General features: G+C 48.6%; 2 protein-coding genes across 2 annotated transcripts; both read left to right on the top strand.

The window, feature by feature from the left end:
- Window positions 1-2,687: 2,687 nt before the first annotated feature.
- LOC123071265 (probable methyltransferase PMT23) lies at window positions 2,688-10,287 on the top strand. The gene is made up of 8 exons (XM_044494794.1): window positions 2,688-3,639; window positions 4,221-4,370; window positions 4,666-4,936; window positions 5,519-5,629; window positions 6,198-6,366; window positions 6,623-6,886; window positions 9,488-9,682; window positions 9,788-10,287. Exons 1-8 carry the CDS (start codon window positions 2,842-2,844, stop codon window positions 9,984-9,986), a joined length of 2,157 nt encoding a protein of 718 aa, XP_044350729.1. The 5' UTR covers window positions 2,688-2,841; the 3' UTR covers window positions 9,987-10,287.
- Window positions 10,288-10,540: 253 nt separating this feature from the next.
- On the top strand, window positions 10,541-11,412 carry LOC123071270 (uncharacterized). The gene has a single exon (XM_044494799.1). It carries the CDS (start codon window positions 10,568-10,570, stop codon window positions 11,225-11,227), a length of 660 nt encoding a protein of 219 aa, XP_044350734.1. The 5' UTR covers window positions 10,541-10,567; the 3' UTR covers window positions 11,228-11,412.
- Window positions 11,413-22,632: the final 11,220 nt, after the last annotated feature.

The following is a 22,632-nucleotide window of genomic DNA, read 5'->3' on the forward strand; positions in this document are numbered from 1 at the left end:
CCGAGCGAGCGTCAAATAACTATCAGGCGGATGGGGCGAAGGATGGGGGGCTCACCATGGGCTTCAGCCCAATTGTTGAAGAGGCTGTGGCAGGCCGACACAGACGGGCTGGGCTGGACGCGGGGCGGGGCCCATGGAGCCAGACGGGGTCAACGCGGCAGCGACGGGATCGGGGGCTCCCACCGATCCATCTGGAGGGCAGCGGCAGCATGCAGGCGTTGGGGCGGTGGCGCTGCCAGGGTTGCCCGACCGGAGGTCACCGGCAGGTGCGGGACGGGGCGAATCCGACCGAATCTCGCCGGATCCGGCCCGGAGGTGGACGCGGGCGGGGTCAGCGCGGAGCTCCGGCTACGCGGACGAGGTCGTGGCGCCAACGCACTCCAGGGCGGCGACGACCAATCCGGTGGCGCGAGGAGGCGAGCTCCAGCGGGGTCGCGGCGCGGGGCGATGATGAGAAGCTGCGGCGAGGCTCCAGCCGACGAGAAGGACGACGCGGGGTGCGGGAAGGCCGAGGCGCGGCTGATGTGACGTCCGGCAAGGTGCGACGGTGGTGGGAGCCAAGCTCGGGTGCGGCTGGGCGGCGTGCGGGCTTGGGGGGCCCAGATGCGGCCCGGGACGGGCCCGATCTGGGCCGGGAGGGCCGCGGCAGCGGGAGTGGAGGCAGGGGCGCGGGAAGGCCACTTGGCATGATGGAATTGGCCGAGGGCGGCGGCGCCCAGTGGCGGAGGGGGGTTTGGCCGGCGCGGAATGCGAGGAGGGGGAGGCTAGAGGTAGGGGGAGGCTAGGGTTAGACCAAATTTGGAAGGGAGAGGTGTTTAAATAGGGTAGGGGCTAGGTTTTGGTTTTTTTCTCCGTTTCGAAACAGTTCGATCGCGATCTAGCGGTCCGGAGCGAAGGGGGTAGGTAAGTGGGCTAGATGGGCTGTGTAGAGTGGTAGGGAGAGAAGAGAGAGGAAGAGGGCAGTCCGACACGGGTTTTCGGAGACTGAAAACGTCCGACATCTGACCGGCGCAAATGCCGCTATATGTTTAACGGTTGGGCTATCAAACGGACTCTAAATGCGAGGAAACTTGACAGGCGGTCTACCTATGCTATAATAAGACCGCACACCAAGTTTGACCCCATTCCGTGAACATTTTTATGCCACTCATAAAATAATATTTCAGAGGTGCCGCGGGCGCGTGCGAGTGTGAAAGGGCTCGGAACGGACAACAGAGAGAACTGGGAGGACCCGGACGGATGCAAGTTTTGAAAAACATGTAGATGAAATGCAGATGATGACATGGCAAAGTGCAACACGCAAGCAAAAGACATGGCAACGACGACGAATAATGGGGAGACACCTGACGCATCGGTCTCGGGGCATTACAGCTGCTCCATATCAAACTATCAATGCCCCAGGTCCAAATAAGGAGGCCCACCGGCTCGATATGAAGCACGGTCCATAAATTATGGCGATCCGAAGGCATATGACAACTCTGCAAAAGAAAAAACCAAATAAATCAAAAAATGTTGCACCCTAAGGTATCTTAGATTTTATATTATTAAGGAAAATAGATAGAACAATGGAAAGATAACGACCAATAAAAAGTAAAATCACATTGAAAATCAAACTAGCCCCCTTCTTCCTTGGGTTGATTGTCATCTGCCGGAGATTGAAAATCGCACTGAAGCAACAATAAAGAAAATGAACACATGTAAACGCCTATCGTACCTTAAAGATCGTAATAGCCACTCATCACTTGAAACGAGATCTATAAGTCACCGAAGAAATATCGTTGAAACACCACAACACCCAGACTTGCAATCCAATACCACCAATCCTATACAACTCGAGAAAACAGACTATGCCTCATAACAATCTGAAAGAAGATGTCAAAGTCGCCGGACCAATATTCAACCAATTGCTCTCCTTTGTAGACGCACCGGCTGCCAAGATCTAAACATATATGAACACATCTGGCGACACCGATTCTCACAAGGCCTTCGCTGACGCTAGATCAGATGTCATCAAGGTACGAAGAGGCCGAAGAGACCTTATTCAAATATGACGACATTAACTCGTCGATGCCGCCAGGGAAATAAAACCTAAGGAAAAGACAAAAGAAACATACCTCCTCTTGGTGCCGACGAGGCTTCGAGACCGTGGAGAGGAGGGGAACCGAGATGACGGCGTGAAGTGAAGTGAGGAGAAACTTGGTTGCGGCAGCTAGGGTTGGGAAGGGGTGTTGACAATAGTACTCCCTGTGTTTTTTTTAGTCTGCATATAAGATTTGGTCAAAGTCAAACCTTGTTAACTTTGACTAAGTTTATAGAAAGAAATATCGAGATTCACAATATGAAATCAATATTGTTAGATGCATCATGAAATTAATTTTCATACCATATAGCTTTAGTGTCTTAGATGTTGATATATTTTTATACAAAGTTGGTCAAACTTTACAAAGTTTGACTTTGAGCAAATTTTATATGCAGACTAAAATGAAATGAAGGGAGTATAAGCAATAAATCTAGTAAACTGACTCATGTGTGAATTAATAAAATAGAAAATCTCCCGGAGAAGTTTTTGTCCTGCTCGGTCCTGCGGTTCGGTGGCCAACCAAAATTGCCCACACGGCGGCATGCAAAAATATCGCAACAAACAGAGCCGACTAGGCTTAGACTAGTCACCTTCCTGGCCTCCCTTCACTGAAACCATCCCGCGCCACCGCGCGCCCCACAGCGCCGCACCTCCTTCCTCGGCCACGGCCGCCGTACCGGCGTTCCCGGAGATCTATATACCTTCTCCCCCTGCCCCTTCCCGCTCATTTTCCGCAACTCCGGCTTTCCGAAGCAGAAGAAATGACAATCTCCTCCGCCCTCTCCTTCCTCTCCGATCGCAAGCGCCCCATCGTGATTTCCGTCGCCCTCTTCATCCTCCTCTCCTCCCTCTTCCTCCTCCTCAGCCCCGCCCCTTCCGCCCTCCCCTTCTTCTTCTCCCCCACCTCCCGCTTCTCCTCCTCCTCCTCCTTCTCCCGGGGCGCCGCTCCAGCGCCTCCCCAGACCCCATTGCCCGCCTCCGCTTCAGCGCCGCCCCAAACCCCAGTTCCCGTCTCCGCTTCAACGCCGCCCCAAACTCCAATTCCGGTCTCCGCTTCAGCGCCGCCCCAAACCCCAAACCCGGTCTCCGCCGACGCATCTCCACACGGAACAGTATCTGGCGGGAGCAGCAGCAGCGCCGCCGATCTACCCCGACTAGAGACTGACGCCACTGCAGACGACGCCGACACCAACGCAACCCAGCTGGGTCACGGCACGCTGCCCGCTGCCGCTGCACAAGTGACCACATCGGTCGACACAAAGGAGATCGCCACCGGCGTCTCGGGCGGGAGAGGTGCAGAGTGGGGAGGAGTCGGCGGTGGCGGGGAGGAGAAGCCGGTGGAGGCACCGTCGTGGGGATTGTGCGTGGTGGGGAAGCGGGTCGAGCCCGCGGACTACATACCGTGCCTGGACAACGTGAAGGCCGTCAAGGCGCTCAAGTCGATACGGCACATGGAGCACCGGGAGCGGCACTGCCCCACGGAGCCGCGGCCGAGGTGCCTGGTGCCGCTGCCCGCGGGGTACCGGCTTCCCCTGCCCTGGCCGCGCAGCCGTGACATGGTGAGGATGCCTGCTTGTCTTCTTCGGTAAGCGAGGAAGCGGTTTCGCTGCTTGTTTGTTTATTGAACAATGTAGTAGCAGCAGTATTTTTATAACATGGCTAATGTGTGCTCCCATGTTTGCTAGTGCTTGCGCTCTTATTCCACAACGTAGTATTAGTTTAATATTGCTATAATTGGTGATCTTATGCTCTGATTAAGAGGTAGTGTTGTGCTGTGTGGTTTGCTAGTGCAGTTTATTGTAAGGCGGAATGTTCATATTTGCACATCCTCCAAACGCAATAGAGAACTCTGTTGGGATTGTACCCTTCATACTCCAATCTTATTATACTGTACCTACGGTTAGTTTCGGATTGGAAGGGTGGTAATACTTATGAATCACCCATTTTAACCAGTTCTCGCAAACGACCTTTGCCACATGGTTACATGTGTATCCACTAGATGAGATTCGGGCATTTTTATACTGACGTACTTAGGCACTAATTCTTCTAAAGTTCAAGCTTGCAAGTTGCAATAAGCTAGAGCGTGTTTTATAACACGACTTCTAACCTTGTCATAGCATACTCCTTTTGTAAATTTCAGATTTGGTATAACAATGTTCCTCACCCAAAGCTAGTGGAATACAAGAAGGACCAGAACTGGGTTAGGAAGTCTGGTAATTATTTTGTCTTCCCTGGAGGTGGAACTCAATTTAAAGCAGGTGTGACCAGATACATCCGATTCATTGAACAGGTATATTATTTCGTGCCCTTTATTTGCTTTTGAACTCATGAATTTCCATTGGAGTTGCGTATTTATGATGATAAATCTATTTATGCACATTCTTGGTGATACTTAACTATTAAGACAACTGCACACCGTAAGTTGATTGTTTCAGTGACATGCTTCTAAAATCGACATCAAATACATGGTGCATTCCTATGATTATCGGTGCAAGTTCGTATTTTATGACTTCAGTATTGCTAATATAATAGCTCCCCTTTTTGTTTGCGATATCTCACAGCTTGCAGTCATTCTGTTTCAATAGATCATGCCACAAATAAAATGGGGAACTCATGCAAGAACTGTGCTGGATGTTGGATGTGGTGTTGCCAGCTTTGGTGGATACTTGCTTGACAGGAATGTCATTACTATGTCTATTGCCCCAAAAGACGAGCATGAAGCTCAGATACAATTTGCTCTAGAGCGGGGAATTCCGGCATTTTTGGCAGTGATTGGAACACAAAAACTTCCCTTCCCTGACAATTCATTTGATGTGATCCATTGTGCACGGTGTAGGGTCCACTGGTATGCTGATGGCAAGTACTTTGAACCATTCCTGCTATTTATCTTGTGTAGTTTTGCTACTATTTATTTTCAAGGTTCAGTATTTGCGGAGGAAAGGAATCTGCTCCCAGGATCATATGATCCCATGTTTGGTTTTGTGTAATTCAAAAAAAAATCATGGATATAAAACATGTTAGAATATGTGTCATGCAATTCCTGTGTAAAAACATTATTACATATGTACTCTACAAAAATATACTCCCTCTGTAAAGAAATACTCCCTCTACAAACATGTTAGAATATGTGTCATACTCTTATATTTCTTTACAGAGGGACTAGTAGTCAATACACATCTTATGTAATTTAAGTCTGTTTTTTTTTTCATTTTGCAGTGCATGTATTATCATTATTTTGCACAAATTATTGCATTTGCACATATCTTTATGTGCTCTAAATATATGAATTGCTTGATTATTTTTGAAGTGCAAATAAAAATGGGCTCCATATGATTCCAGGAGCATCAAATCCACCTCTTTTGCCCGCTTTGCTTTCTTTAGTTGGTAGCTTGGTGCAAGCATTTTTAATTTACAATTTTACTACCTTGGGGCATACAGGTGGAAAACCATTGTTGGAGCTCAATAGAGTACTCAGGCCTGGAGGATATTACATCTGGTCTGCGACGCCAGTCTATCGACGTGGCAAGAGAGATGAAGATGACTGGAATGGTTAAGCTCTATCTTTTCCCGTCATAATGATTGTTATCAACATAAATTTTCAGCCTACTATTAGTATTGAACAAATTATGCATGTTTACTGAACTGGAGATAATTTGTCTCTGACAAGGTTTCATGATCTCTAAGCATATATAATAGCACCATATACAAAAATTATGATCTCGTGTATACTTTCATTTTGTTATATCAACATGCAAAACTGTTTTTTACCGTCTAACTAAGAACATGAATCCATAAAAACAGTGGACAGGCAATGAGGTAGCTGTGTCAGTTGATGTAGTTCATTAGTTAATTCATTGGTATGAAAATTATGTTCATTATGCTTGAACCTATACAAGACATATAAATGCTAATCATCTTTTCAGTTAGACAAGTGGTAAGTGGTAAGACTTTTAAAAAATCGGACATCATTTCCACTAAGGTTAATAAAACAGGTTTGCATTACTACCTAGGAGCTAAATTATTTGTCCTTAGGCCAACAACCCTGTCTATTTTGCATCCATCGTATGATTTGCGGTGATCAACTTCTTGCTAATTCGATGTGTTCAACTTCTGGCAGCAATGGTTACTCTGACCAAATCAATCTGCTGGAGGACCGTTGTAAAATCAAAGGATGTTAATAGGATTGGAGTTGTTATTTACCAAAAGCCAACCTCAAATTCTTGCTACACTGAGAGGAAAAATAATGAACCACCTCTATGCTCTGGGAGCAATGGCCACTCTCCATGGTACATTTTCTTCGGATGACCTTTGGTTCATATAATGTCACATGCAGTTCAGGCTTGTAATATATGCTAGTCTTATACTAGTTACCAGTGGTTAGGATCATTTGTCGGATGGATTGCTGCATTGGTGGGCCATATATGATTTGTGCCATGTGAAAGTAACTGGCTATGGAGATATAGGCATCAGATAATATTTATGGTAATGTTCTTTTATGCCAGTGATATAATAAATACTAATGTTCTAATGTATCCTATTCAGGTATACTTCTCTCGACAGTTGCCTCTTGTTGCCTGCTCTGTCAAAGTCAGGTGCAGGAAATAGTTGGCCCATATCCTCGCCTGAAAGGCTTAACATCAGATCTTCAACTTCATCTGAGAATTCTTCTACTTGGTTTTCTCAAGAAAATTTTGATTCTGATACAAAAAACTGGAATGGCCTTATTTCAGAAGTATATTCCAGTGAATTTGCAGTTAATTGGTCTAGTGTTCGGAATGTTATGGACATGAATGCTGGCTTTGGAGGGTAAGGAAACTCAGTTTGTTCCTTTATGCAATAGTCTTTTTTTTAACAAGTCATGACATTAATATATTTTTCGAGAAAACGCAAAGGACTCTTTGCGTTTCATTTCATTGAAAAGATGAGTAGGTACAATCCTCCTAGGAGGTGGTTGTTACAAGAGTTGTCACCCTATCAGTGAACATCCCAGTTAGTGGGGAGGACTACCCTGAGACCCAATGCGCCAGCTTCTGCCCAGCATTTGGCCTCGGCCTTGATCCTATCTACGAGGGTGGTAACCGAGGGGCGTGCATTCTCGAAGACGCACTCGTTGCGCTGCTTCCAGATCATCCAGGGGACAAGCATGGCGAAGGATTGCAGGCCTTTCCGTAGCGCATGTGGAGTCTGCCCTTTTGTTCGTTGCCACCAGTCCGCGAGGGTGTGCTCATTGTTTGGCGGTTGTGAAGGTATCCGCGCCCAAGCCAGCACGTCGTGCCAGGTTTGCCGCGAAAACGGGCATTCTAGGAGCAGGTGCCACATCGACTCTGGGGCCTGATCGCAAAGGAGGCATCGTGGATGGTGCTGTAGGCCGCGACGGGCGAGTCTTTCCGCCGTCCAGCACCGGTCCTGGCTGGCCAACCAGTGGAAGAAGTGGACGCGGCGCGGCGCCCAGCTCTTCCAGGTGAGTTTCCAGGAGGGGCATTTAGTGGACCCGTGAAAGGTTGCAGCGTAGCATGACCGTGCTGTATAGGTGCCACTAGCCGTCCATCTCCAGTGCATTCGGTCAGGCCTGTTTGATAGGCTGATGTGCTGCACGGTTTGCCAAATCCTGAGGTATTGGCCAATCTCATGGATCCCTACCACTCCTTGTATGTCACGAGCCCAAGCATTGCCCGCTAGGCCTGCGGCCACCGTTCTTGATTTGCGCCGCCGTTTGGGTATGCATAGATAGAGTGCCGGCGCGAGTTCACGCACGGACTGACCGTTAAGCCATCGGTCGTCCCAGAACAGTGCCGTGTGCCCATCGCCAAGCTCCATGGTCGTCGAAGCAAAGAACAACGCGCGCTCCTCGCGGGTGAACTGGAGGTCGAGGCCTCGCCATGTGCGGTCGTCGTCCGTGTGGGAGAACCACATCAAGCGCAGGCGCAGCACAAGGCCAGCGCGCTCCAGGTCCTGGACCCCCAGTCCGCCGTACTCGAGCGGACGGCATACCCGTCGCCAGTTGACGTGGCAGTGTCCACCATTGGCAACAGCGCGCCCAGCCCACAAGAAGCCGCGCTGGATCTTCTCTAGTTGTCTCAAGGTCTTCTTGGGCGGCGCGAATGCGAGCAGTTGATGTATCGGGATCGCGGCAAGCACTGATTTGACCAAAGCCAGCCGCCCGGTTTTGTTCATGAGCCATGCTTTCCATGAGGGTAGCCGAGCAGCCACCGAATCGACGAGGGGTTGTAGTTGGGCGGCTGAGGGGCGGCGAAGCGTGAGCGGGATGCCGAGGTAAGTGATGGGTAGCTCCGCTTTCACGCATCCCATCTGATCGATGATTGCATCCGCCTCGGGGTCACCATTAAGTGTAGTGGCAGAGCTTTTGGCATAGTTCACGCGGAGGCCGCTTGCTTCACTGAATAGGGCCAGGATCGCGCGGACGGCCTCCACGTCGCCTTGCGTGGCGTGGCAGAACAGCATCACGTCATCGGCGTACAGGGATATTGCCGGGATGTCTCGTCGGGGGTGCAACCGCTGCAAGATGCCGGTGTCGTGGGCGCGGCCAATCAGGCGCCCAAGGATGTCCACGGCGAGCACGAAGAGCTGCGGTGATACGGGGTCGCCTTGGCGCAGCCCACAGCGATGCCAAACTGGCGGTCCCGGCTCTCCATTGATCATGATCCGGGTGCTCGAAGAGGATAGCAAGATCGCGAGCCACTCCGTGAAGCGAGGTCCGAATCCGTACTGGCCAAGGGCCTCGAAGAGGAAGGTCCATGAAAGGGAGTCGAAGGCGCGCGTTAGGTCTAGCTTGAGCATCACCCTCGGGGCCCCAAGTTGGTGCAGCAGCCTCATCGATTGCTTGACGAGGACAAAGTTGTCGTGCAGGCTCCGTCCCGGGATGAAAGCGTTCTGGTTGCGGCTGACCATGTCTCGCAGATGGGGCGCGAGGCGGAGTGATAGCACCTTCGCAAAGATCTTTGCCACATTAATATATTTAGTGCTTCTGCTTGATCCCGTTGAAGATGTTTGCCCTTTGTTTGCTGAATAGTGTAGACTGTTAGTTGGTTTATATTCTGATTATTGATGAACACAGTTAAGGCACTGGATCCAGTACTTGTCATTCCTTATTGAGTACTTATCTTTTGGCTGTAGAAGACAGGAGGATACTGTTGTTTACTTGTTTTCAGGAATGAATTTAGGAAAAATGGTATCTAGTTGATTGTTACTAGATTGTTAAATTAATGACCTATCTTTAAAGCACATACGACATGTTTACATGATTCCTGATTTCCTTTGGCTGGTTGCGTTTGCTTGAAGTATATTTTTTGTTTTCACAGCTCCTAATTTCCTTCAAAATGCTGACCACTCTAGTTACATGTTTTGTTTCATGTTAAGATATTTATGAAAGTTGATCTCTTATTCCAGATTTGCAGCATCACTCATTGATCGACCTTTATGGGTGATGAACGTTGTACCCTTTGATCAGCCGGACACTTTGCCGATCATTTTCAACAGAGGTTTGATTGGTGTATATCATGACTGGTGTGAATCTTTTAATACATACCCACGGACCTATGATCTTCTTCACATGAGCTATCTCCTTCAGAGCCTCACAAATAGGTACAATAGCTTGCCTTGAGTCTTGAATAACTGGTACTGTACATTATTATAACATTCTCTTGTATGCTAGTGCAAGCAATCTTATGCCTATTTTTTTTGTTTTAGGTGTGATATCATTGAAATAGCAGCGGAAATTGACAGGATACTTAGACCTGGTAGATGGTTTGTATTGCAAGACAATATAGGAATGATTAGAAAAATGGACCGTGTTCTTCGCTCTCTGCATTACAAGACCGCTATTATGAGGCGGCAATTTCTTGTTGCCAGGAAGAGTTTCTGGCGCCCTGACAGTACAGGTTCTTAGTTGCGATGATTCATGCTTCTCCTTCAGATGATTGGTAAACAAGAGTACTCTGACAGCACAGGTTCTTACACGTGGTGATGCCTGCTTTTCCTTCAGATGATTGGTAAACAGGAGATCCCTGACAGAACAAGCTCTTAATCGTTGTGATCCCAGCTTGTCCTTTGGATGATTGGTAAACCAAGTGACCTGATTCTTTGAATTTTGATTGCTTTGATTCTTTGTGTGGCACAGATGACACTCAGGCAACCCCCATGTAAATGATCTTTCTCGATTTGTCTGCAGTTAGTGTGATCTTGCCTTTGATTTTGCTGTGCAGAGGTTTTTTTGTAACATAACTTAAGCCTGTGGCTAGAGTAATCTAATATAAGAGCATTTAGATCACTAAACTAGACAACTAGTGATCTAAACACTTATATTAGTTTACAGACGGAGTACTACTGTAGCAAATAGTTTAGTGCTAACAAGTTTGTGGGTGCTGGAACGGGAGCATGTCTTATAGGACCATGCTTCGCTGATTTTGCTTTGCAGCAATAAATTTTATTTCGTCCTTCGAAGTACTCCATCTTGTGCCGTCTATCTTCATGAATCAGGTTGTTGAGCGTGCATTTCAAGACAACTTTCTCTATGTCCAGAACCTCATTCAGAGTCTGCACAGGGCCAAGAAAGGTGCAATCTTCCTGAAGTTGGACATTGCCAAGGCTTTCGACTTCGTCAAATGGGATTGCCTACTTGAGGTGGGTTTTGGTCAGAGATGCCACGATTTAATTGCAATATCGCTTTCCTCCACTTCCTCCCAGGTAATTCAGAATGGCGCACCTGGGCTGCTGCTGTTCTACCACCGACGACGCTTGCAACAAGGCGACCCTCTCTCTCAATTCCTGTTCTTGCTTGCCATTGAACCTCTACAGCGCATCTTCGCGGGCGTCATTGAAGCTGGTATCTTCAAGCCTATCGTGCACATATTGGCCTCCATCGGAGTAAGCCTATATGCCGATGCTGCCGCTCTTTTCTTAAACCCTTACAAACGGGAGATGAAGGCCATCCAATTAATACTTTCGGCATGTGGGTCTCGGCTTTTCACCAACTTAAACAAGTCCTCGGCCTTCCCCATTTGCTGTGATGATCAGCTGATCACTGAGGTGCTCTTAGAGTTTGCTAAAACCATTGATTCCTTGCCCTGTAAATACCTTGGGCTTCCCCTTAGCCTTCGCAAGCTCAGGCGTGCTGATTTCAAATATTGATCGATAAGATTGCTGCAAAGCTGGCAGGATGAGCTTATGCAACGCTGATAAACTCGGTTCTTACATCTATAACCATCTACTTTTTGAAGTTCGCTCGCTCCCAGCAAATGGATAATCAAAAGGATTGATAAGCTAAGGAGAAGCTTTATATGGAAAGGTGGCGATGAGGAGGCTAAGGGAACTATGCAGTCAATTGGCAGCAGGTTTGCACCTCAAAAAGTATGGCGGGCTTGGTTCGCATGGCAGACTCAACCTCGTCCTGGTTCGGCATGCAACTGCCTTGCTCTCAATTAGATATGCAGCTTTTCAATGCATCAACCACTGTACGCCTAGAAGATGGGCATAGTGCAAATTTCTGGAAGTCAAAATGGCTTGATGGGGTTGCACAAAAAGAACTTGCGCTCACTCTTTTCAAGTTTGATCGCAGGAAGAACCATATCGTCACTGGGGAACTGCAAGACCAAAGATGGATGAAGAGGATGGAAAGATTAAACTCCCATGAATGCTAAAATACATGCTTTCCTACAGCTTTGGGAAAATGTTCTGAATGTTACTCTTATTGAAGATCGAGACGCCATCCACTGGAACTGGACGGAGGCTAAGCAATACACTTCCAGATCAGCCTACTCCGCCAGTTCATTAGCCCTAATTGCCAATCCTGAACTTGATTTGATCTGGAGGCCCAAGATTGAAAGAAAAGTAAAATTCTTTCTGTGGACTTCGGCTCAAAATAGTCTGCCTACCACTGACAGGCTTACGGCACATGAGAGCGACGTCCGCCAGTTACTGGCCATTACTCCTGGCGGGATCTAGACTGACCTTACCTATCAACACTAGTCTTTCCCGTATACTTTGTTCTCACTTGTGCGCACCGGGACCAACTTCCCAGTCGGTCACCCATTCTGAAATTGCTTCAAGCTAAGTACACTTAACTTTGGAGTTCTTTCCAAATAGACACCCAAAAAAAGGAATTCCTTATTGATATGAGTAGTCTATCATCCCTGTTAAGCTAGACTATCACATACACCCCCACTCAAAGGAACCGACATCATCGTTGGGCGACAGGAACTTTTCCTCTTGGCACACGTTTGTGCATCCAATTCTGCACATGTGCCATGCCTTGTGCCATGATGGGCCACAAACTTCATGCACAACATGACCGCGCCCCTGACCCGCAAATATCTTTGTAACCGCGAGGGTCGACTCTGATACCAACTTGTAACACCCCGGACACACCTGCCGGTTACTGTCCGTTACTCCTGGCAGGATTTATATTGGTCCCACAAATCAACACTAGTCTTTCCCGCACACTTTATCCTTACTCATGCGCACCTGGGACCAACTTCTCAGTTGGCCACCCATCCCGAAATTGCTCCAAGATGAGCACCCTTAAATTTGGAGTTCTTTTCGAATGTGCTATCAGAAAAGAAGGAATTCCTTATTGATATAAGTAGTCTATCATCCCTATTAAGCCATGCTATCACAACTGTGATGTTTGTGCTCTCTATGATCAAGAAACAAAATCAACACTTCACCTCTTTGGCATTGCACCTTCGTGCAAGAAGTTTGACACAAGCTACAGATCGCCCGACCCTTGTGCTGCCCGACTGTCGGGGGGATGACCCCCGGGTAGGCACTAGAACCCGGATCAAACTCAAACTCCTTTGCGAAACATCGGCCCGGATGGCGCCCCTCAGCCTAGCTAGGTCTCCATCCGGCTCCTCAGCGCAGCCGGCTGGACACGACAACCCGGCCGGTCGGCTGGTCGCCTACCGGCTGGTGGCGGGTCAACGGCCATCCCGTCCTTCCATACAACAAGACTGCCCTCCACAACGGAGAGCGTGGCTATAGTGAGGCCTCCCCGCAGATCCAGGCGACCAGCTTTCGCGCTGCTCGCCACTATAGACCCATGACGCCGACCGTCTAGTGACGCAGGGAATGACGACCTACAGTGCCCCCCCGGCGGGACCCGAGCCCGACAGACCCGACAGCCGGCGGGTCCTATGTCCGGCTCCAGTCGATGACATCGAGGCCCCGCGCCTGTGTAACATTACTGTTGTAATACTGGGGGTCGGTCTATAAGACCCCCCAGGAGCCCTTTGTGCAGGGGGTCCATTCTTTTTCCACTCACCCACACGCATAAGCAGGAGGAGAGAGCTAGCTCTTCTTCCTCCTCCCATAAACAGCTCGAGGAGCGCATTGTAACCACTCTGTGTGATCCATCTAGTAGATCCAACATGACTAGGGGTTTTACCGACCCTGGAGGGCCCCAGACCTGTGTACATCACGAGTCCCTCTCCGCCTGTCCCCGATCTTTCCTCCGGAACCCTCCGACGTCCTACGGCCCCAACCACGTTCGATAAGTCTACCCATGGCATCTGCCGTGAGCACACCACAATAGTTGGTGCCCATTGTCGGGCCGTCCGCGGCATCGGCCGGAGTTTCGTTCCGGACAAGACCCTTCACTCCCACCGGCGAGCGCATCGCGCACGGTCTGTTCAGTGCGCCCGGCGCGACTAATGGTGCCGACTCCAGCGCGACGCTCAGTGTTGCTCGCCTGCCCGGCAGCACCATCGTCTCCTTTGGTGAGCTGCACGTCACCACCGCACTCGTCCCAAACGAGTACCCTGAAGAGGTACTCACCGTCCCCGACTCGCAATCCTGCGGCGACGGCACTCCCAACGGTGCCGACGACCCCTGCGTTCGCGCGGAGGCGCTCTCCAACATGCTCAACCCTCTTTGGTTGACGGCGCGACGCCTGTGCGGCCCCGTCACGCCAAATGCCAGCCTGGTCGTCGTCGCGGCCGACCTCGATGCTTCCCGCAGGCTCCTGCTTGCCCGAGGCCGACGAGCTCGTGGCCGCCCGCCGCCAGTTCAGACTGGCCCGACGCGAGTTCGATGCCGTCCGTAGCCTTGCGCTGACGCCGGTTCCAGCCACTGCCCGGCTCCGCTCTACCTCCTCTCATCCGGACGTGTCCTACATCGTCTTTACCAGCGAGGTGGATAAGGTGCACGGCCGGCGCCGATGGTCCGTCGAGGTGAACGCCCTAGCTCCCCTGTTCATGCGCTAGTCGGAGTAGCCAGTCACTGGAGCCAGAAGAACTGAACGGCCGTGACTCCCGCGCCGGGCTGCCACTCCCTCGTCGTCGACTCCACCTTCACGACTGAAAGGCGCGCCTGCCGCTTCATGCGGTTTCTCATCGAAGACGCGAGTAGTATCAATATCCTCTAGCGCAGCACCATGGTCAGGTTGGGCCTTGAGATGGTGCACCTGCAGCCCAGCCAGACAACCTTCCACGGCGTCGTGCGTGGGCTCTCTTGCTCCCCCATCGGCAAGATCCGGCTGGATGTGCTGTTCGGCGATGTGCACAACTTCCGTTGCGAGCCGGTCTGGTTCGAGGTGGTGGATCAAAGCAGCCCCTTCCACGTGCTGTTGGGCCGGTCCACGCTGGCCAAGTTCATGGTGGTGTCTCGTCACGCCTACTTGAAGCTGAAGATCCCGGGCCCGGGTGGCACCATTACCATGGCCGGTGACCTCAGGAAGTCCGCCATGTGCGTGGAAGCCGCCTCTCGGCTGGCCGAAGCCTCGGTCGTGGCGGAGGAAAAGCGCAGCTCGATTGGCTCGTGGCCATGTCCATCGAGCAGCCGACCGTGCCGGCCCTCCCCCATCCGCACAACCAGCCAATGAGGTGTATTTCTAGCCCTTCAAGGACACCAAGCAAATCCCCTTGGACCCGACCGACCTGGCCTGGTGCATCATGGTCGGCATCCACCTCAGCAGCGAGCAGGAAGGCGAGCTCATCAATTTCCTCTAGGAAAACCGAGATATCTTTGCTTGGTGCCAGGAGGACATGCCACGTGTTCCAAGGAGGTTTGCTGAACACAAGCTGCACGTCCGGACGGACGCCAAGCCGGCCAGACAACTTCTTTGCCATTTCTCTGAAGAGAAGCGAAGGACCATCGAGGAGGACATCGCCCGATTTCTTACAGCCGGTTTCGTCATGGAAGTGTTCCATCCGGACTGGCTGGCCAACCCGGTCCTCATTCTAAAAAAGAATGGCAAGTGGCGCATGTGCATCGATTACACTAGCCTAAACAAGGCATGCCCTAAAGATCCTTTTGTCCTGTCCCGGATCAATCAGGTGATCGACTCCATGACTGGCTGCGAGCTGCTGTCATTCCTGGACGCCTACTCTGGCTACCACCAGATAAAGCTAGACCCTGCCGAGCACCTCAAGACCTCCTTCATCACGCCCTTCGGGGCCTACTATTACGCCACCATGATGTTTGGATTGAAGAACGTCGGCATGACCTTTCAACGCCGCATGTAGAAGTGCCTCTTGCCCCAGCTCGGCCGGAACATGCATGTGTATGTTGACGATATCGTGGTCAAGACCGAGAAGCGCTGCAGCTTGCTGGCCGACCTCAAAGAGACGTTCACGAACCTGCGAACATATCAGATCAAGCTCAACCCGGAGAAGTGTGTGTTCGGCGTCTCGGCCAGACAGCTCCTCGGTTTCCTTGTCTTTAAGTGCAGGATCGAGGCCAACCCGGAGAAGATCGTGGTGACTGAGCGCAAGCCCAAGCCAGCTCGGCTGTGCGATGTGCATAAGTTCACTGGCTGCTTGGCGTCGCTCAGCCGGTTCATCAGCCGGCTCGGAGAAAGGGCCTTGCTGCTGTACCAACTGATGAAGAAGACCACCTCGTTTTGAGTGGACCGACCAGGCGGATGAGGCCTTTCGCACCCTCAAGTGCATGCTCTCCATCGCCCCCATTCTGGCCGCACTGGCCGAGAAGGAGCCGATGCTAATGTACATCACGACCACTACCCGCGTGGTGAGCGTGGTCATGGTGGTGGAGCGGCCTGAGGCTGGTAAGGCATTGCCGGTCCAGCGTCCGGTCTACTACCTCAACGAGGTCCTCTCCACCTTCAAGCAGAATTACCCCCACTACTAGAAGATGTGCTACAACGTGTATTTCACCGCCAAGAAGCTGAAGCCGTACTTCCAGGAGCATCTCATCATCGAGCAGAGCCCCCTTTCTGAGAACATTGGTAGCCAGGACGCCACCGCTCGGGTCTCCAAGTGGGCTATTGAGCTGACCGCCCACAAAGATTCACTATGAGCCCCGCACGACCATCAAGTCCCAAGCACTCGCGGATTTCCTCGTCGACTAGATCGAGACCTGTCGTGGAATAGTCACGACAGATGTCCTAGCGAAAGGACTTAGTCATGGAGCCATCGCAACTAGGTTAGCTTAAAGGGGTTAAACGGGACAAATGACACAGGAGTTATACTGGTTCGGTCCCTTGCGGTGAAGGTAAAGGCCTAATCCAGTTTGAGGTGGTATTGCTTATGTCTCGATTACCAGGGAGCGAATCCGCTTGACCTAGCTTTCAATATGTTGTTTCTTACCCTGAACCGCCACCGGGTCGTCCCTTTATATACACAGGTTGACGCCCAGCGGCTCATGGAGTCCCGGCAGGCTCATAGACAACGTGTTCGGCTCGGTGACTACCTATACATGCCTTGTAATACAAGTCTTACACATATGGCGGTTTATTCTACGGGCCTTAAGTCGCCCTTGGGACTTGGGCCCTTATCTTAAACCGCCATCTTCGATATCCTTGTGGGCTTCATATGATGAATCACCATAGGTATAACCTGGCCCCTCCTGGGCGGGTCATACCTAACAGTTATATCTCCAACATTAGGCCCCAGATTGATTTGAACTTGTTCATGTCAATCTTCAACACTTAGGAAAAATCCTCCCTTCTTTATTTGTGCGAGAATTCATAACCCGCCATGACGTCATCTCCTGTAATTGCGATAACCCGCCATGACGTCACCTGTCATTAATTCACACAATATCCAACATATCTCAACGGATCTTTATCTTAATAGCCGTCCCGAGAATCGAGGCGCCCGAGCAGGTGGATAACCATGTTTTTTGGCCTCCTTGTTTTTCGCGCCCATCTGTTACCTTTCCTTATAAATAGGGTCGAACAACCCCTTATCATTCTCCCCTTTCCTTCGTCTTCCTCCTCTCGCGACTCTCCTGCCGCTCGAGCTCCACTGCCACCGCGAAGCTCATCGTCTGCCTCGTTCTCAGCCACTGCATCAAACTGATTCAGACCAGAAAACACCGGCGCTCCACTGCAGTCTGATCTACATCTGTAAGTTTCCCCCCTTCCATGCTCCAGACCGCATTAGGGTTTCAGTAGTTCGTCGTGTTCTTCGTAGTTCTTCATATTTCTTCATAGTTCTCATTTTAGATCCAAGCATACCTGTTAGGACATGCGGAACCTGTTTCCCTTCCTTTTGCTGTCTCAAAGCCTGCTTCGCAGATGCATAGATGTCCCCCTTGTACCAGTTCTTTTGCTGCTATAATGCTTTAGGTTTTTGATTTATTTTCTTTTTTCACACAGCGCCAGATCCAAATTTATAATTGTAATCTGTGGAACCTGTTTGTCTGGGACTTAGTAAAATTTTCTTCCTGATAAACCAACTTGGTCATGGCGGCTTATATCACCGGCTGTAGTTAAATTCAATGCTCAACAGATTTCTCCTTTGATAGACATCAAACTGCTCATGGCGGCTTACATAGTCCGCTGTAACTAGTCATATACCATTAGGCCCCTTTTTAAGCCGCCATTCTGAATATGTGCTGTAATACTTTCCCACTGGCTTAATTTTGAACCGACAAACTTGTTCTTTTTCCTTGTTTAGGCTTCTTTCTTCGCAATGGCCCCAAAGACAGCCACTTCCTATAACTGGGTTCCTTCCATTGTCACTGAGAACACACTCCAGGACTTTGTGAAAACCGGCTATTTGCCAAAGAAGTCTGTCATGCATTACCGTGCTCCTAAGCTGGAAGAGGAGAAACCTCAACCAAAAGATGATGAAATCATTGTCTTTACCGATCACATGAACCGGGGCTTCTCACTGCCCGGCTCTAAATTCTTCCAGGACGTTCTGCACTTTTTCAACCTTCATCCTCAAGACATCAGACCCAATTCCGTGTCAAATATATGCAATTTCTAAGTGTTCTGTGAGGTGTACCTTCAAGAGGAGCCCAGTGTGGAGCTATTCAAAGAGTACTTTTATTTGAACTGCCAGAATGAGTATTCTAATGGACCCAGCTTGGAACTTGGTGGGATCTCAATCCAACGATGGAGAGATGCTATATTCCCTTATGCGCGCATGTCGAGTCATCCCAAGGATTGGAACCAGACATGGTTCTACTGCAAGGATACTTCTCCAGCTGACGAGAACCGACTGCCCAGCTTTCGCGCCCTGCATCTTGAATCAAATCATCATCTCCCTGACAAACTAACAGCTATTGAACGCAAAAGACTCTCCCTACCATTGCCAAGGTTAAGGCTCTGTTGGGAAATGGCTTGACTGGCATTGACTTAGTTCGATGCTGGTTTCATGGCGGGCCATTCCCTTAAGTCGCCGCTCCAGCTTAATGTGCACTTACACTGGTGCCAAAAAAATCCACTGCACCACAGCTCCGAGGACTTAACTGAAGATGCCATCAACGAGAGGATGAAGTCTATTCTGCATGAAAGCCCGGTAGACTGCAGCAAGCTGGGCCTAAGCCCTTTCTGCAAATCTAACCCGGCACCAGAAGTAATCCGCCAAATTACTTATTTTACCTTCATCCTTAATATTTTGCTTTAACTCAATTTTGACGACTTTGACAGGTTGATGATGACTTCTGGAAGAAGGAATATGACCATGAAGCTGCCAAAAGGGCCAGGAAGGCCAAGAAAGCCGCCAAGAGAACCACTAAGAAGAAGGGAAAGAAACCCAGTGCTTCAGAGATGCTTGAACTGGACGACAGCTCCGAGTCGGAGGTAGCCCTTGACTCTCTTGGCTCATTTTCAACCATCTTATTGACATTGATTATCATCAGGATGACACTAGGACCAGTCAAGCACTCGAAGAAGAGGTAACTATCATTTCTTCTGACTCTGAGCCCTTGCCAAGACAGAAAATTCAAAGAGTAACCTGGAAAGTAAGCTTTTCACACCCCTTAGCTAGTCTGGATCCTCACTTTCTTTTGAAGCAACAGCATCACGAGAGCTGGCGTCAGACTCGGACTAGCAGGGATGAAGAATTGTCCTCCGGCTTACCGAACACTCCAAAGAAGCGTCGAAACGAGGTCACCCCCAACTTAAACTCTTTTTTATCCTTTGGCGGGTCTCATCCGCCAACCACTCAACTCTTCCGACTCAAATTATCAGGAAACTGATACGTCCATTTTGCATCATGCTTTTATATTAATATTTATTGCATTATGGGCTATTATTTCACGTTATGTCACAATACTTATGGCTATTCTCTCTTATTTTACAAGGTTTATATGAAGAGGGAGAATGCCGTCACCTGGAATTCTGGGCTGGAAAAGGAGCAAATATTGGAGGCCTATTCTATGCAACTTCAAAAGTCCTGAAACTCCACGAAATACCTTAAAATAAATAAAGAAAAATCATCGCCAAAGATGAAGGCCAGGGGGCCCACACCCTGCTCACGAGGGTGGGGGGCGCCCCCCTGGGCGCGCCTCCTACCTTGTGGGCCCCCTGGTGGCTCTCCGACGCCCATCTTCTCCTATATGAAGTCTTTCGATGAGAAAAAAATAGCAAACAACCTTTCAGGACGAGACTCCGCCGCCACGAGGCGGAACCTTGGCGGAACCAATCTAGGGCTCCTGCAGAGGTGTTCTGCCGGGGACACTTCCCTCCGGGAGGGGGAAATCATCACCATCGTCATCACCAATGCTCCTCTCATCGGGAGAGGGCAATCTCCATCAACATCTTCACCAGCACCATCTCATCTCCAAACCCTAGATCATCTCTTGTATCCAATTCTTGTCTCCAAGTCCGGGATTGGTGCTAGTAGGTTGCTAGTAGTGTTGATTACTCCTTGTAGTTGATGCTAGTTGGTTTATTTGGTGGAAGATCATATGTTCAGATCCTTTATGCATATTACTACCCCTCATGAACATGAATATGCTTTGTGAGTAATTACGTTTGTTCCCGAGGACAAGGGAGAAGTCTTGCTATTAGTAGTCATGTGAATTTGGTATTCGTTCGATATTTTGATAAGATGTATGTTGTCTAGCCTCTAGTGGTGTTATGTGAACGTCGACTACATAACACTTCACCATTATTTGAGCCTAGAGGAAGGCATTGGGAAGTAATAAGTAGATGATGGGTTGCTAGAGTGACAGAAGCTTAAACCCTAGTTTATGCGTTGCTTCGTAAGGGGCTGATTTGGATCCATATGTTTCACGCTATGGTTAGGTTTACCTTAATACTTTTGTTGTAGTTGCGGATGCTTGCAATAGAGGTTAATCATAAGTGGGATGCTTGTCCAAGTAAGGGCAGTACCCAAGCACCGGTCCACCCACATATCAAATTATCAAAGTACCGAACGCGAATCATACGAACGTGATGAAAACTAGCTTGAGGATATTCCCGTGTGTCCTCAGGAGCGCTTTTCCTATTATAAGAGTTTGTCCAGGCTTGTCCTTTGCTACAAAAAGGATTGGGCCACCTTGCTGCACTTTATTTACTTTTGTTACTTGTTGCTCGTTACAATTTATCTTATCACAAAACTATCTGTTACCACTTATTTCAGTACTTGCAGAGAATACCTAGCTGAAAACCGCTTATCATTTCCTTCTGCTCCTCGTTGGGTTCGACACTCTTACTTATCGAGAGGACTACGATAGATCCCCTATACTTGTGGGTCATCAAGACTCTTTTCTGGCGCCGTTGCCGGGGAGTGAAGCGCCTTTGGTAGGTGGAATTTGGTAAGGAAAAATTTATTTAGTGTGCTGAATTTTTCTGTCACTTGTTACTATGAAAAGTAATTGTCTGAGGGGCTTGTTCGGGGTATCTTCACCCCATCTAGTAGAGCAAAGAGTTGCTCCTCAACCTACTCAACCTACTGAACCTATTGAAAATGAAACTCCTTTTGAGATTCCTTCGGGTATGATGGAAAAACTGCTAGCTAACACTTTTACAGGAGATGGGACAAAGCATCCTGATGAACATCTATGCTATGTGGATGACGTTTGTGGACTATTTAAGCTTGCAGGTATACCCGATGATGTTGTTAAGAAGAAGGCCTTCCCTTTATCTTTAAAGGGAGACACATTGACATGGTATAGGCTATGTGATGATATGAGATCATGGAACTATAAAAGATTGAAATTGGAATTTCATCAAAAGTATTACCCTATGCATCTTGTTCATCGTGATCGCAATATATATATAATTTTTGGCCTCGCGAAGGAGAAAGCATCGCTCAAGCTTGGGGGAGGCTTAAATCAATGTTATATTCATGCCCCAATCATGAGCTCGCAAGAGAAGTGATTATGCAAAGTTTTTATGCTCGGCTTTCTGATAACAATCGCACCATGCTCGATACTTCTTGTGCTGGCTCTTTTATGATAAAGACTATTGCAGATGGAATTTATTGGATAGAATTAAATGAAACTCTAAAGATTGGGACCTCGACGAAGGTAAGGAGTCAGGTATGACACCTAAGTTTGATTGTGTTAAATCTTTTATGGATACCGATATTTTCCGTAAGTTTAGCACTAAATATGGACTTGACTGTGAGATAGTAGCTTCTTACTGTGAATCTTTTGCTACTTATGTTGATCTCCCTAAGGAGAAGTGGTTTAAATATCATCCTCCCATAGAAGTAAAAGTAGCTTCACCTATTAAAGTTGAAGAAAAGATTGTCACTTATAATGATCCTATTGTTCCCACTTCTTATGTTGAGAAACCACCTTTCCCTATTAGAATGAAGGGTCATGCTAAAGCTTCAACTGTTGTTCATAAAAGCAATATTAGAACTTATACACCTCCTAAGAAAGTCAAAGTAGAACCTAATATTGCTATTGTTAAAGATCTCTTGTCTGATAATATTGATGGGCATGTTATTCAATTTTGTGGTGAAACTGCCAGAATTGCTAAACCTTGTGCTAAAGATAAACATAGACCTGTGGTAGGCGTGACTGTTATTTCTGTTAAAATAGGAGATCATTGTTATCATGGCTTGTGTGATATGGATGCTAGTGCTAGTGTGATAGACATTGACTTATACAAAGAAATTATGCATGATATTGCACCTGCTGAGTTAGAAGATATTGATGTTACAATTAAACTTGCCAATAGAGATACTATATCTGCAATGGGCATTGTTAGAGATATTGAAGTCTTGTGTGGAAAAACCAAATATCCCGCTGATTTTCTTGTTCTTGGTTCTCCACAAGATAGCTTTTGTCCAATTATATTTGGTAGACCCTTCTTGAATACTGTTAATGCTAAGATAGACTGCAAAAAGAATGTTGTTACTGTTGGCTTGGATGATATGGTTCATGAG

Source organism: Triticum aestivum, chromosome 3B, assembly GCF_018294505.1.
Source record: "Triticum aestivum cultivar Chinese Spring chromosome 3B, IWGSC CS RefSeq v2.1, whole genome shotgun sequence".
Taxonomy (NCBI): Eukaryota; Viridiplantae; Streptophyta; class Magnoliopsida; order Poales; family Poaceae; genus Triticum; species Triticum aestivum.